Below are 15,939 nucleotides of genomic sequence, written 5' to 3' on the forward strand. Positions count from 1 at the left end.
TTTGTCGTTTGTAAAATGTATACGAAACATATATACATTAAGGAATCATCTTAGTATGTTCGTTCTGTTATAGTATCTTAGTATCTTCTATTGTTATAGTATCTTAGTATGTTCTTTCTGTTATCGAGTATTGTATCTAGTATGAACTGAACCCCTAAACTATACTCATTATAGTTTACTAGTATTCTACTTGAACTGATATTGAAAAGACTCATTTTACTACCAAGTTATGCTTGTATTTTAAAAACGGAGTTTTGTTAAATTAAAAAGCAACATAACTGTAAAATAGTTTTTGAAATGTTTTGACCACTTATAGAAGACATAAGTAACATTTTGAAAGATGTTTATAGCAAATATTTACACAATTATCATTGTGTTCAACTTGTATTCCCCCATTAAAAGCATTTAAAACAGTTAAAAGATTCATTACGGGATATGAACTCACCTGATGTGGGTGAATCAAACGGGTATACGTGTAAGGATGATAAGCTCCACGAATGAATTCCCGAGACACAATAGGTCCTAAATGACATATAATGACACATATTGGCTTGAATATAGTGTTTATAAACAACTATATGAAAGGAAACACCTTCCGGGACTAGGAAACACTTTGACCAAGTGTTGGAATCACATGTGATTCAACAAGGAATGTGAAATGGCACTAAAATGAGTTTACTACCATGGGTTTACGGACCAACGGAGTTTACGGCCGTAAACTCATGGTCACTCATGTATAAGTGCAAGTTTTGAAGGCTAGGGAAGCTTTAAGGACTTTTGCTCTACACTAGGATGAGAAAGACCACCTTCATTGAGGCTTCTGATGATTTTACGGCCCAAAGGAGTTTACAGCCGTAAACTCATGACCATTTATGTTTATGAAAGTAGTTTAAGGTCCTACAATCATCAAGTAAGGGTTCTGGGTCACAAGCCTTGCATCTAGGAGGGTTGATGGCCAAAATGGCACCCTTTAAGGGGTTTACGGCCAAGGGAGATGGCTTGGCCGTAAACTCCTTTTCTCCTTGTTTTCTTGATGTTTTCAAGTCTCTAAACATGAGTCCTAACTATATATGAAGTATAGGGAAGAGTAATTACGATCTAGGAGCTTGAAACGGTCAGTTTTGGCCAAGAACACTAGTGTGTGTTCTTGGTGTTTTTGGTGAAACTTGAAGATCTAAACAAACATGATTTTCGTGGATGAAATCAATGTATGTAGCTAGTTAATAAGATGTATCAAGTAATCAAGGGATAGAACACTTACACTTTTGAAGATCTAAGGTCAAAGTTGTATGATAGTTGAGAGAGAATGAGGGAAAATCGGCCAAGGAAACAAAGAAATGAAAGAAATGGCCAACACTTGAATATATAGGGTGAGTTTACAGTCCACATGAGTTTACGGCTGTAAACTCATGGTCTTGTGGCCGTGAACTCATTTTGAGGAGGTTATGGTTTGATTTGCTACACTGTGGTTCTAGCAGGTACTTTCTAACACTTATTCCTTAAGTGTATTAGGCTCAAAACTCCTTAGAATGACCTTTAACCGGGCTAGAACTCATTTCCAATGAGTCTGACACTCAGTTGAGTTGATTGACTGGGCTTTAAAAGTAAAAAAATTCAGGTTGTCACAAGAACCACACACATAATCACCCACCTTACGATGGTGCACAGCGACGGCCTTGGCGGCGATTAACAGCAGCAGCGGTGCTTAAAGGCGGCGCTGAAACTGTGAGGGTGGAGAGAAGTCGGGATCCCACGCAATCAACATAAATCTTCCCAACTGCATTAACGACGACATACGGCGGGCCACAACGAAATAGAGGAAGAAGAGTGGGCGGCTCTCACCGGAACAGCTGCAACGGCGGAAAAAACGTCGTTTGGTCCTGTTGACGGCATCCGACAGCGAGGTTGGACATGTGATGGTCGTCTGGCGGCGATGTAATAGTGGAGGAGATAGTGGTGGCGAAGGGAGAGCAGTCACCGAGCGAGCAACCAGCGGAAACACAAGCACTCGTTTCCCGGTGGTCCTCGTCGCCGGCAGCAGGAGCTCCAGCGGTGGTTTACGACTTGGCATTGGCAGGCAACGACGCCGGAGGTCAAAGAAAAAAAAGGTGGCGGCTGGAGCTTCCACTCTTAGGGTTAGGGTTAGAGGGTGACGGGAATAACACGCTTAAATACCCCAAGCCTAGAAGAATGTATCCCATAATGACCAAAATGGCCCCTCCTTCCCATACTTCTTTCAATATAGATCTGATATTTACCATTTAGACCTTGATCCCATAATTTCCTTTCATACTAAGTCCTAAAATTACCAACCAGCCCCTTAAGCCCTCAAATCTTTTCAATTTAACTACATTAATTACCAAACGCACCCTAACTTCTGAAATCCTTTTCAAACAAATCCCGAAATTACACTTTAACCCCCAAGATTCTAAATCATGACATTTGGCTTTCCGAACCCAACACCCCGCTAATTATGATTTGATTTTGGGCTATAATAATTTTATACAATAATAAAAGTACTTCTCGGGGTTTCGGATTTATTATTACTTTCTCTATTTAAAACGGGATGTTACAACATGTGAATCACATGTAATTCATATGTGGATCACTTGTGATTTACTTGTGAATTACATGTGATTCATATGTAAATTACATATGAATCACATGTAACTCATATGCGATTCACTTGTGATTTACATGTGAATTACATGTGAATTCACATGTGATTCATATGTGAATCACTTATGATTTACTTGTGAATTACATATGTTTCATATGTAAATTACATATGAATCACATGTAACCCATGTGATTCATTTTTTATTTACATGTGAATCACTTGTGATTTAGTTGTGAGTTACATGTGATTCATATGTAAATCACATATGAATCACATGTAACTCATATGTGATTCACTTGTGATTTACATGTGATTCACATGTAATTCATGTATGAAACACTTGTGATGTACTTGTGAATTACACATGATTCATATGTAAATTACATGTGAAGCACATGTAACTCATATGTGATTCACTTGTGATTTACATGCGAATTACATGTGATTTACATGTGAATCACATTTAATTCATATGTGAATCACTTGTGAATTTTGCCATATTATGTAAATTTCCCCAATATAAAAGTTACCTGATCAATCTTAAATTTTGTGGATTCACATCGTTTTGTTTCATGGGTATTTTGGAATCCATCATCCCCAGCAATCGTCTAAAAAAAAAACAAAAACAAAATTTATTATTTAAGAAAAAAAAAACTAAGATGGGAATTTGAATTCTGAAAGATAAAAATAAATTTACCTACATTAAATTATGTTTAACAAGCTATATTTGTCTTTGTAATATCTCTTCTGTCGTAATCTTGTATCTTACACCCAAATCAATAAACACAACTCCTTTTATGGAAGTTGGGAAATCTCACTTATACTGAAATAAGAAAATGGATATATATATATATATATATATATATATATATATATATATATATATATATATATATATATTATGAAAAATAGGCATAAAGTTATGAGTTTGTTTGGTATGATGGAATGGAATCAGAGAGAAATGAAATAAAACAAGGGAATTGAATGTACCATTACATTACATTAACATGTGTTGGTTGGGTTGAAAGGATGGATGAAGCCATTCAGACATGTTTATTATGTAAAATTACAAAACTAAATGATATTAAGTTGATAGATGAAGAAAACATAATATAAATATATAATTATATAAAGATAAACTTTCATAATACCTCAAATGCAAGGCCAAGAATCTCTTGTGATAGATATAGACAATCATTATGATTAAAAACAGCAACCTGGTTAATTCCATCCGGCTGTCTTTCTAACTTCATAACACAAAATGAAATATTATAAGCCCACAACAATACCATAAATACACATTTTCATTTTCTTCAGAATAATTACAAACCTTGACTGGAATAACAACTTCATAAAGAAGTAGAGCATCCCTAGCAGCATAGTAGAATTCTAAAGCCACTGTTGTAGATGACAAGCAAACATCCTGTATATAATATAGCAATGTACTTTTAGAGAAAAGTAAGTTTTTATATATTATATTTTATACCAAGTAATATTTCTCATCATATCTTCTGTTGTGATTTAAAAAATATCTTGCAGCACTTTCACAACTTTAGTATGATGATTCTCATTTCCTTCAACCTAAATAAAAAGTAAAATTTCACAGACATACAAGAAGAACAAGGAATCTAAGTTCTAGTGTTTGAGATTTACTAGAAGGCCAACCAAATCGATGCATTTAGTGTAGAGTTAGAAGCTCACTTAGAAATCTGATTTGTTAGGAGGAAAACAGGCCAACAAACAAGGACACAATAGTATTTTAAAAGAGTGAATATTAAATAAGGACACAATAGTATTAGAGGATGTGTGCTTTTGCTGTCTAAAATGACAAAAAGCTACCAAATAAAAAGGTATTATATAAGTGAAAGTTGCATTCATGAAAAGTTATCGAAATCACGAGACTACTGGATAAGCCTAAAGGAGTTTCACACTTATGCACATGAAATCCGAATGAAGATGAAACAAAATACAAATCAAATCAAATGAAATAACATGCCCATGAAAATATAACTTATGCCCATGAAAACCGCATGAAGATGAAATACCAAAAAAGATAATTAAAAAAAAACCGGAGAATGAAGATGAAACATAATACAAATCAAATCAAATAAAATAACTTATGCCCATGAAAACCGAATGAATATAAAATACCAAAAAAGATAATTAAAACAAAGTAAAAACAATAAATAATAAATAAATAAAAACGGTGCACATTGATTATTCATCGATTAACGTGGTGCGATTCCTGATATATAAAAGTCCACTAACCGAGTAAATATAAAATACAATAAAATCAAATAAAATAAGTTATGCACAAGAAAATTAGTCGGTTAATGATGGTGAGATTCCAAGCATTTCGAAAACTGAACGAAGTTGAAATATAAAAAGATAATTCAAATAAAGTAATCTATGAAAACCCATTGCACATCTAATTCATCGATTAACGTGGTGAGATTCCAGATATATTGAAAACCCAGTAAAGTTTGATTAGTTTACACTGTATTCAGTTCAGTCTATCATTTTGCTTCTTCATGTGCAAATCTGTATCCTTTGAAATCGAAGAAACGATATTTCCTTGTTCCAAAATTTAATGGCTGAAATCGTTGTTAGCGCGGTTATCACAGTGTTGTGTGAGAAGTTGAAGGATCACTTTGAAGTGAGAGCATGGGTTTGTGTTTCTGAAGAGTGCCATGTATTTAACATTAGTAAGGCTATCTTCCAAGCAGTAACTGGACAAAACAAAGATTTTGCCAATCTAGATCTGCTTCATGTTGCCCTTAGAGAAGAACTTTCAAAAAAGAGGTTCCTACTTGTTCTAGATGATGTCTGGAATGAAGACGACAGTAAGTGGGAACTCCTCCAAAGCCCTCTTCATGTAGGGGCTCCCGGAAGTAGAGTTTATTGTCACAACCAGGAGTACCAGGGTTGCATTGGTGATGGACTCACAAGAAACTTACCCTTTGAATGTTTTGTCAAACGAAGATGCTCTATCATTATTTGCTCAACACGCGTTAGGTGAAAAAAACTTTGACAAACATCTAACACTTAAGTTGATTGGTGAAGGTATGGTGCAGAAATGTGGTAGATTGCCTTTGGCTTTGAAAGCACTTGGGAGGGCCTTGAAGGGAAATCGAAATGGCGATAAATGGGAGGAGTTGTTGAAGAGTGAGATATGGGATATAGATGATGGAAATAAGATTCTTCCGGCTCTAAAACTAAGCTACTATCATCTCCCTCCACATCTGAAGCAGTTGTTCGCATATTGCTCTTTAATTCCCAAGGACTATGTGTTTGACAAAAATAAATTAGTTCAATTGTGGGTAGCAGAGGGATTTTTGTCCAAATCAAAAGGAAACAAGTCAATGGAGAATTTAGGTCATGAGTATTTTGAAGAGCTAAAGTCAAGGTCCTTTTTTCAACAATCAACAAATGACGAATTAGGATATACGATGCATGACCTGATAAATGACTTGGCCACAAGTGTTGCAGGAGAGTTTTCCTTTAGATTGGATGGTGAGGTGGATGTATCTGATATGAATGAAGCTTTCGATAAATTTCGTCACTTTTCACTTGTAGGTCCAAGATCTGGATCATACAGAAAGCTTAATGAATTACATAGAGCTAAACACTTGCGAACTTTCTTAGTCATGTCAGTTGGTTTCGAAAACAATGGGTTTTTGGACAAGGTTCTTCTTGAACTACAATTCCTGAGGGTGCTAAGTGTCGTGGGCTTGAATCACATGTACCAAGGTAGTAAGATAATCACGAAGGTACCAGAATCCATTGGTAGTCTCAAGCATCTACGGTACCTTAATTTTTCTTGTACTGAAATCACAAGTTTACCGGAAGAAGTGAGTGACCTTTATAATCTACAGAGCTTGTTGGTTCATGATTGTGATGAGTTATCTAGCTTACCAAAAAGTTTTGCAAAGTTAATAAACATGCGACATCTTGACGTAAGTAATACTCCGAAATTGAACAGGATGCCCTTAGGGCTCGGTGGGTTGACGAGCCTGCAAACTCTAACCAAGGTCTTTATTGAAGAAGGTGACAGGTTCAACATATCCGACCTTAAGGGCCTAACTGATCTTCAAGGCCGACTTTCGATTAAGGGGCTGGACAAAGTGATAAATCCAGTTGAAGCAAAGGATGCCAACTTACATCAAAAGAAAGGTCTTGATGTTTTAGTGATGGAATGGAGTGATGTCCTTTATGCTTCTCGGGATGAGATGATTGAATATGAAGTACTTAATGAATTAAGGCCTCCTCCCAAGTTAGAAAACCTCGACATTCTGAATAACAAGGGAACGAGATTTCCAAGTTGGGTCGGGGATCCCTCGTTTGATCGGTTAACAGAGATTACTTTATGTGGTTGTAGAAGTACACATTTACCAACACTTGGATGTTTACGGTCTCTTAAGAAATTGATTGTTGAAAGCATGAATGAGGTGAAGACCGTGGGTTTTGAGTTACTTGCATCCACTGCTTCTTTTCATGGCATCGCATTTCCATCCCTTGAATTTCTGAAATTTGAAGATATGCTAAGTTGGCAGAGATGGTCGATTAATAGTGGCAACGACCATAGGACTCCTAGATCATTTCCTTGTCTTCATGAGATCTCTATAAGCAGTTGTCCTGAACTAGCTCAAGTGTCAATCGGATTGATACCTTCACTTCGGGTTTTATCTATAACACGATGTTCCAATGTAGTGTTAAGAACCATGGTTGGTTTGTCCCCGTCACTTATTGAACTGAAAATGTTGAATGTTAGAGGACTTACCCAACTACATGGAGAAGATTTACTGCATCTTAGGGCACTTGAACATCTATATATTCATAGCTGTGATGAACTGAGATACTTGTGGGAACAAGAATCAGAGGCATGCAAGAGTCTTGTGAGTTTACAGAAGTTGGAAGTATGGTATTGTAAGAACTTGGTTTCATCTGCCAAGAAAGAGACTAATATTGGGATCAGCATGGAATCACTTAAATCTGTGAAATTTATTAATTGTGAGACATTGGAGAGTTACAATTGTACAAATACTGTTGAGATGCTGTATATTAGTAGATGTGATTCAATCACATCTTTGACCTTCTCAGCAGTGCAGGAGCAGCCATCCTCTCTTACTGAACTGATAGTCGGTGATTGTGATAACATACGATTACAACCCAAACCCTTTCCAGCAAAAGACTTCAGTTTGTCTCGCCTAACATCTTTTGATATCTGTTTTTGCAAAAATCTAAAGTCATTTCCTTATGAGCATTTTCAAAGTCTCACATCTTTGGGATGCCTGTGGATACGAGATTGTCCAAGTATGGACTACTCCTTTCCTTGTGGGGTGTGGCCTCCTAATTTAAGCAAATTAAGGATAGGTGGCTTAAATAAGCCCATGTCAGAGTGGGGTCCACAAAGTTTTCCTACCTCACTAGTTGACCTATGGTTATTTGGCGAAAATTCAGGAGTGGTTTCATTTGCAGTGGCAGACGATGTGAGGAATACTACTACTACTACTACTCCATCATCATCTGCTTTTCTTCTTCCACCATCTCTGGTTTCTCTTCAGCTCATTGGTTTTACAGATGCGGAATCATTTCCAGAGGTCTTACAACACCTCCCCTGCCTTAAAACACTTAATATTTGGAATTGCCCAAAGCTTGGAGATCTTAAGACCATTTACAACCCATCAAGTGTGACAATATTGGTGTGGTAGTAGAAAAGGTTCGTCATCTCCTTTCCCATCATCAGCGTCTCTTACATAAGAGTGGTTATTCATTTCAATAATGTTATTATTATAATCATTGTTTCTTAACAAACGTTAAAGAGGGTTCTACAGCTTGTATCCCAAAGTATTACGGCCCATCTCTTATGATAAGCATCACAACTTTTTTTTTTTTGATAAATGTGATATTCCTTATAAAGTAATATTTCAATTTCTGTGTACTTTTTTTTTTCAATAACTATCCCAAAGTATTAGGAACATTAATTTTGAGACGTGTTTGTTTTGGTTTGTTGATAATACTATTTTTATACTGAACTAACAATCAAAACTAGTACAAAAATAAGAGAAAACTATAACTTCACTAGTTGAATAGTTTTTCGGTTTTTGTAGAACTTTTACCATTAACTTGCTATGTATATTTGTTGCAACTGTATTATTTTAACTTCATTGCACCACTTCTTTGTGTATTCCTTTTCTTTCAACAGATGCGGTTCGTATTTTGATTTCAAGTACATGTGCCCCTTGCCCATTTGGTTAAATGCATTAGATTGGTTCATCATTCCAAGAAATGATGATACATGAAGATGAGAAACACAAACATAAAAAGATATTAGTTTGATCTAATGCATTAAGCTATGGGGATAAACCCAATTCATAATAAGAGAAAAAGAAATTTAAAATAAAAGGACGAAAATGCCCTTTACCTAGATTTTCCATATTGTACAATTCTTATGGTTGTAATACACAAATTATAAAAATAAAATAAAAATATGATGCTCTATGACCACAACGACTTTTTTGACCATAATAACTTTTTGAATTACCTTTGCATCACATATGATATTATTAAGATTACATATGAAAGTTTGTAATTTTTTTTTAAATTACAATGTCATTTCAGGTACAATGCACGTTTACATAATTGATAATTATGCCCACGCACTTAAATAGATGCAATTTATAGTCCGATTTCAAGTTATTTTGCCCCTGCCATTACTTTGTTAAATGAAAGAGAAAGCAATACACTTTCTAGAATATAAAATGTTTACAACCAAATAGATTTGCTCCTGCATAATATCTAGAAAACACAGAATTCAGAGAAAAAAACATATTGCCAAGTATAATGATATGACAATTTAATGAAAAGGAAAAAAATAAGAAATTTACAAGTGGAAAAAAATAAGTATAAAATGCCTAGAAATTAACATGTGGCATAGTTAATAAGAAGTTGCCTTTTGGCAAAAATAATTTTGTTTTATTAGAACAGATTTTAATTTATTAGTGTTTTATTAGTGTTGTATATGAGTATCTCATTTTAATTGATAATTTACATCTCTTTTCCTTGAACTTTTCAGGTTGTTTCATATTTTACCATGTTTCCTTCATATTTTATATAGGATATTCAAATGATAAGTTACATCTTTTTCCCCTGCGTTTTCTACGATTTTTCATATTTTACCATGGTTTCCATTATGTTTTATATAAGAAAATTATTTAAATAAATACAGTACACAACATATATTAATATTATCTATTTTAGTTGGGTACAAATTTTCATATTTTAAAGTGTTTATGTTTAAGATTATAATTGACATGTGCTTTTCAAAATTTAATTTAAACTTTTCTGAGTTAGCTTATATACACATTTTTTAATATACTCATAATAAATTTGTAGTACGGTCGGCAAGAAAAACTTAGGTATGTTGTTCAAATCTTAACAATAAATTATTTATTAAATTTAAACTAATTTTTTGGTCATATGCATTTCTAGTAAATGGAGGGCCTCTATTTTAGTTTTGTCGTGAGCCCAAAATATGTTTGGGACAACCCTCTGTATTAATTATAGGATGAAAAACATATTAAGTTAAATCATAGAGATCTTAAATATCCACATCCTTTTGTTACTACCCATCTTTATTTTATATAAAATAATGATATGCGAAATGCATTAATTATCTCTTAGTCTATTCTTTTGATTTTTCTTTATTTTATATATAATAATGACAAGTGAATGCATTAATCATGGGAACTAACTGTTGAGTTTGTTCTCATTTGGTCCATTTTTTTGTACCCAATATACCATCGCACTTGTTTTTTGTGTTCACCATAACCCTTATGGTGAACACAAACAACAAGTTCGATAGTATATTGGGTACAAAAAAAGAAAATGTTAAAATGAGAACAAAGTCAATAGTGGTTACCATCCTGAGTCATTTTTACCAAAAAATTAAATGAAATTAAAGCTGCAAAAGTATCAAAGATTGCAACCTTCTTAGGCCATAACGTACATGAAGAGCGTTTCGGAGGGGTAGCCAAAACATAGACTATGTTATGCTTACTGTGGTTAGCTGTCAACAACTCTTTGTAAAAGGATATGACTGTGTATGAGATGTATCTTTATCAGCATAAACGTTTACCTCAAGATATATTATGGTGATGTGTCTACAAAAGTTGCATGATCTTGTACATATTGATGTTGTATCTTATCCCATGAATTCGATCTTAAAACCAAGTAAACTCAAAAATTACAGCACTTGTGATTTGTCTCGTTTGTAGACTTGTCCAGAATCCATGATACGATAAATCATTTGATTAGAAATGTAAATGTAGTCATGAAATGCACATTCTCAATAAAGATTCCCCTAATAAGTATTCAAGTGCATTACAAAGTTGTACATGTATGAATAATGTTCTTTCGTGGGTTATGTTTTGAAGAGAAGCAAGAATGATCTCGTAAAGTCATTAATATGAGTAGGAGATGACGTGGGATTTTCTGTAATTGAGTAAAGGGAAAATGACTTAGAAGGGTAACCAACTGTTGAGTTTGTTCTCATTTGGTCCCTTTCCTTTTTTTTATACCTAACATACCATCGAACTTGTTGTTTGTGCTCACCATAACCCTTTGACCGACTATCACATGCGATAGTCAGGCAAAAAGGGTTATTGTGAATACAAACAACAAGTTCGATGTTATATTGGGTACAAAAAAAAAGGAAAGTGACCAAATGAGAACAAAGTTAACAGTTAGTTACCCTTTAGAGTCATTTTCTCATTAATTATGTCTATTCTTTTGATTTTTACATTTGTCTAGATCGAGACAAAAGGTAAGAGCATATTTGGTTTCTCTAGATCATATTATCACCATAAAAAATTTAATGAACAAATTTATCAACATTTCAACGAAATGTGTGATAAAGTTCTTCATTTAATTTGTTATTTTTAAACACATGTAGTATTTTTTTTTTTTTAAGTATTTAACAATAAAATTAAATAAAATCAATATATTACAATACATGATATTAATCTTGGGGTGAAATTAAACAAATTAATTAGTCAAAAAAAAAAAAGCTTTGAAGGGTTTTTTTTCTTTTTCTTGAACGATAAATCTAATCTACTCATGATAGAACAATATTGAATAAAAAGGGTTCATGTACAACACAAAAATCTAAAAAGAATCAATATAATAAAAGTGGTTGCCATAATGGACTAAAAAAACTATCTCAGAACTGTAAAATTTGTGAGGTTTATTCTTAACATAATCTCTCAAAAAGCTTTCATGTAACATTCGGTTTTGAGGTACGTGTTATTCAATTAAAGATTTGAAGTTTGGTGAGTCGCCACGCCATGGGAAGGATGGCTACGACGTCGTGAGGCATTTTCCAGTCGCGGGTCTTCTTGACATGCCACAACGTGGCTGCCGCTGATGTCTTAAACCTAATTTTTCAGGTTTTGCACCGATTTAAAGGAACGAGGAAGCTAGGATTTGCTTACCCTCAACCTTCACCACTCTCTTTTATCCTAAAGAAAACCCTAACTCTTTTCCTCCATTGTTGAAGCTTGCTTGAGTGTTTTGAGAGGTCTTGAAGGAAGAAGCAAGAAGAAGTAAGCCAAGGATCAGCAAGAGAGCCTTTATCTCCCTACCTAGCTCAGTTTTGGACCCTTGTAAGTGTTCAAGGTTCCACCTTTTTTATTATAGAGTACTAGATCCTGCATTTTCTCCCACTTTCTTCTTGATCTTGTTGGATAAGATGGTGAGACTTCATAAAGGTTGCAACTTTATGATTCTCAGGATCATTTGAACTAGTTTATGGTTTGGTCTGAAGTTTGGTGGTTTGTTTGAGCCATACATGAGATCTTGGTCATAAAACCCCATTATTTTACCTAAGTTGGGTCCAAGACTTGCATTGGACATGCAAGTCTAAAAAGCATCAAACTTTAGGATGGTCTTAGTGTTATAAGCTCTTTTGGAGCATATAGGCTTGAGACTTAATGGATTAAGTGTTTCTTGATTAAGTTATTTGCATTTTTAGCCTTCTTGGATCTAAGACTTGAGATCTAGACCTCTTGGTGGGTCTCAAGGGATAAAGATGGAAACTTTATCCATTTGGGCATTAGAAATGATCAGATTTGGACTTTAGAACCTATGGTATTGGAGGATTCGATTTAACTCGTTAAGATATTTTGGATCTAGTTCCCACTGCATGGCCTAGGATGCCATGTTGTGGCGATAGGGGACGTTGCCAACGATGGCCACGACGACTATCTTGTCATTTAAACGTCGGGACGTTGCCTAGGATGGCCATGACGTGGAGGGTCAACTTTGACTTTTGACTTGCGCTAACTTTTGGCCAAACCACTAGTATTGGAAGAAAAACTACGGATGTATTTTATATGGATGTATAGGTGGTTGTTAGCATCTGTGTTCGCAGCAGTAGTAACAGTTGCAGTTGATCATCGTTTGATAGGTGAGTCTCTTCACTATATTCATGGGTCGAAGACACCAATGTTGTCCCATTACATTTTGTTTATAGGATGATAGTTATCTTTATGACATTTGTTGATATACCTGTATGTGATAGTTGTCTTTGTGACATTTGTTGGTATGCTTGTATGTTCTTGTTGTTGTCTTTGTGGCTCTTGTTGATATGGCTGTATGCTTAGCTGTAAGGGTAAAATAGAGTCGATACCGACTGAAAGAGACCGAAGGGGGTGAAATAGACCCAGTACCAGTTGAAAAAGATCGAAGGGGGTGAAATAGACTCATTTTAGTTTTGTACTATTATGTATGTATGGTATGGGGTATTCTGGGGGAACTTACTAAAGTTGGTAATTGTATTATTTCAATAATAAGTCATGATTACAAGAGTATATACACAATTACACATTTACACTCTAAACCTCTAATATATAAATGCAGTTATACCCTCAAGCTAAGGTCGGGTAACTACCTGTAGCTTGTCTCGTAAGAAAGTAAATCGTAGTGAGGGTAGAGGTTTCGTGAACACATCTGCAATCTGATCATTTGTGGAAATAAACTGAACCTTCAGTTGATGACGAGCAACCTTCTCTCTAACAAAATGAAAATCAACTTCAACGTGTTTTGTACATGCATGAAAGACAGGATTTGCTACTAAACACGTAGCACGAAGTTGTCACACCATAAAGTTAGAGGAGCAGAGGGAACAACAAGTAACTCACATAAAAGAGTTTAAAACCATGTAAGTTCTACAACCATATCAGCTAAAGCTTTGTATTCAGATTCGGTGGATGAGCGCGATACAGTCTTTTGTTTACATGTACACCATGAGACAAGATTAGAGCCAAGATAAATGGCATATCCCCCCATGGATCATCTGTAATCAACACAACCAGCCCAATCAATATTAGAGAAGGTAGTCAAAGGAGTAAAGGTTGCATCCATATAGGCATGTAAAAGTATGGCAGAGTCATGTTTAAACAATAATTCATGTGAGATAGTACCTTGAAGATACCGGAGAATTCGTATCACAGCCGACTAATGGTTTTCATTCGGGGAATGCATGAATTGGCAGTCCTTGTTGACAGCAAAAGTAAGATCTGGAAAAGATAAGGTCACATACTGAATGGCTCCAACAATTTGGCGATATTTGATCGGACTATCAAATTCTGGACTGTCACCAAGAGATAGGTTTGCATTGGTGGTGATCGGGGTTAGAACCGGTTTGGCATGAGATAGCCCTGCTCGCTCCAATATTTCAAGAATGTACTTCTTTTGGGAAAGAAGAAGGTCTTCTCCCTGTCTAATTATTTCAATCCCAAGAAAAATAGGATAGAGGACCCATATCTTGAAGTGCAAAGGTTTGGCTAAAGTATGAACAACACTCTCGATAGCACTGGAGTTGTTTTCAGTTAGAATAATATCATCTATGTACACCAACATGCATAGAAGAACACCCTTTGAAGAGTAAATGAACAATGATGGATCGACCTTGGGTACATGAAAACCAAGGGTTTGCAAGGAAGTAGAGAGTGGATGAAACCATGTATGAGGTGCTTGCTTTAATTCGTATAAGGATTTATGAAGGAGGCACACATGATTCGGTTTAGCAGGATCTACAAAACCCTCTTGTTGACGTAGATAAATAGTTTTATGAAGATCATCATGCAGAAAAGTATTTTATATATCAAGTTGATGTAGTAGCCACTTTTGTGTGACAGCAAAATACAAGATAACACGAATGGTAGTTGATTTTACCACCAGACTAAAGGTTTCTTGATAATTGATCACGTGTTGTTGTCAAAACCCATTTGCAACCAGGCGTGCTTTATACCTTATGACCTTCCCTGTTTGATCTATTTTGAGTTTTAAAACCCATTTGCAATCAATGATATTTGACTTGGGTGGACGTGGGACCAGTGTCCATGTGCCATTTCGAACAAGAGCTGTGTACTTGTCAAGCATGGCAGATCGCCACTTTGGATCATTATGAGAAACTTTGAAGGTAGCAGGTTCTGTTTCAATGGTGGCATGGGTGTGATAGGTAGTTGCTTGAAATTTGGTAGTTGGTTTGGGATTAGGGCGAAGGTTTGATGGACGAGGGCGTGGCGGTGATGACTCGGGTAACATCGAGTTCGTATGAGTGGTGGTTGTGGGTTTGGTTCGTCGCTAATAAGTATGAAGCAATGGTGTCTGTGGCAAGGATGTTGATGGAACCGATGATGAGTCGGTGTCGGTGTGGGTATGTGGTTTCGTAGTAGGTGGTGATCGTGAAGTAGTGGTATGTGGGTCATCTGTAGTGGGTGGTGGTGTATGGTAAGATGAAACATAAGGATTTGATGTTGGCGCTGGTGATGTTGTAGGAGGCATATTGTGGTACGGGAAGGATTGCTCATGTAATTGAACATGTCGAGCAATGTAGAGTCGTTTAGACTGAGGATCGTAGCAACGGTATCCATGATATGAAGTATTATAACCAAGAAACACACACATGGACCTAAACCATTTTATGTTTGTTGTAAGGACGAAGATGTGGATAGCATCTACAACCAAAAACCCATAGGAATGAAAAATTAGCGATATGTTTGAGCACAAGTTCAAAGGCGGAGGTATTAGAGTTTTTTTTGGGATGACATACGGTTGATAAGATAAACAGTCGTATCAAAAGCAAAATGCCAAAATCGTTGTGGGACATAAGATTGAGCAAGCAAAGTGAGGCTAGTTTCAACCACATGGCGGTGACGACGCTCAATAAAACTGTTTTGTTCACTTGTGTGTGGACATAAGAGTCGATGGGTGATGCCAAGTTTTGAGAAAAACCGAGAAAGGTTACGAAATTCTCC

General features: G+C 35.5%; 1 protein-coding gene across 1 annotated transcript; it reads left to right on the forward strand.

The window, feature by feature from the left end:
* The first annotated feature begins 5,210 nt into the window (after nucleotides 1–5,210).
* Nucleotides 5,211–9,262, forward strand: LOC145126528 (putative disease resistance RPP13-like protein 1). The gene is made up of 3 exons (XM_079061880.1): nucleotides 5,211–5,463; nucleotides 5,603–8,220; nucleotides 9,242–9,262. Exons 1-3 carry the CDS (start codon nucleotides 5,211–5,213, stop codon nucleotides 9,260–9,262), a joined length of 2,892 nt encoding a protein of 963 aa, XP_078918006.1.
* The last annotated feature ends 6,677 nt before the right edge of the window (nucleotides 9,263–15,939 follow it).

The sequence above is a fragment of the Lactuca virosa genome, chromosome 1 (genome assembly GCF_052849685.1).
Source record: "Lactuca virosa cultivar CGN04683 chromosome 1, Lactuca_virosa_CGN04683_v6, whole genome shotgun sequence".
NCBI lineage: Eukaryota > Viridiplantae > Streptophyta > Magnoliopsida > Asterales > Asteraceae > Lactuca > Lactuca virosa.

What these genes read in the sequence shown, in the direction of transcription:
- LOC145126528 (XM_079061880.1), top strand. Translation starts at nt 5,211, where the DNA reads ATGGCTGAAATCGTTGTTAGCGCGGTTATCACAGTGTTGTGTGAGAAG. An exon ending in TGTCTGGAATGAAGACGACA is followed by an intron (nt 5,464 to 5,602) that starts GTAAGTGGGAAC and finishes TGTCAAACGAAG; the next exon opens with ATGCTCTATCATTATTTGCT. An exon ending in ATGCGGAATCATTTCCAGAG is followed by an intron (nt 8,221 to 9,241) that starts GTCTTACAACAC and finishes ATGTCATTTCAG; the next exon opens with GTACAATGCACGTTTACATA.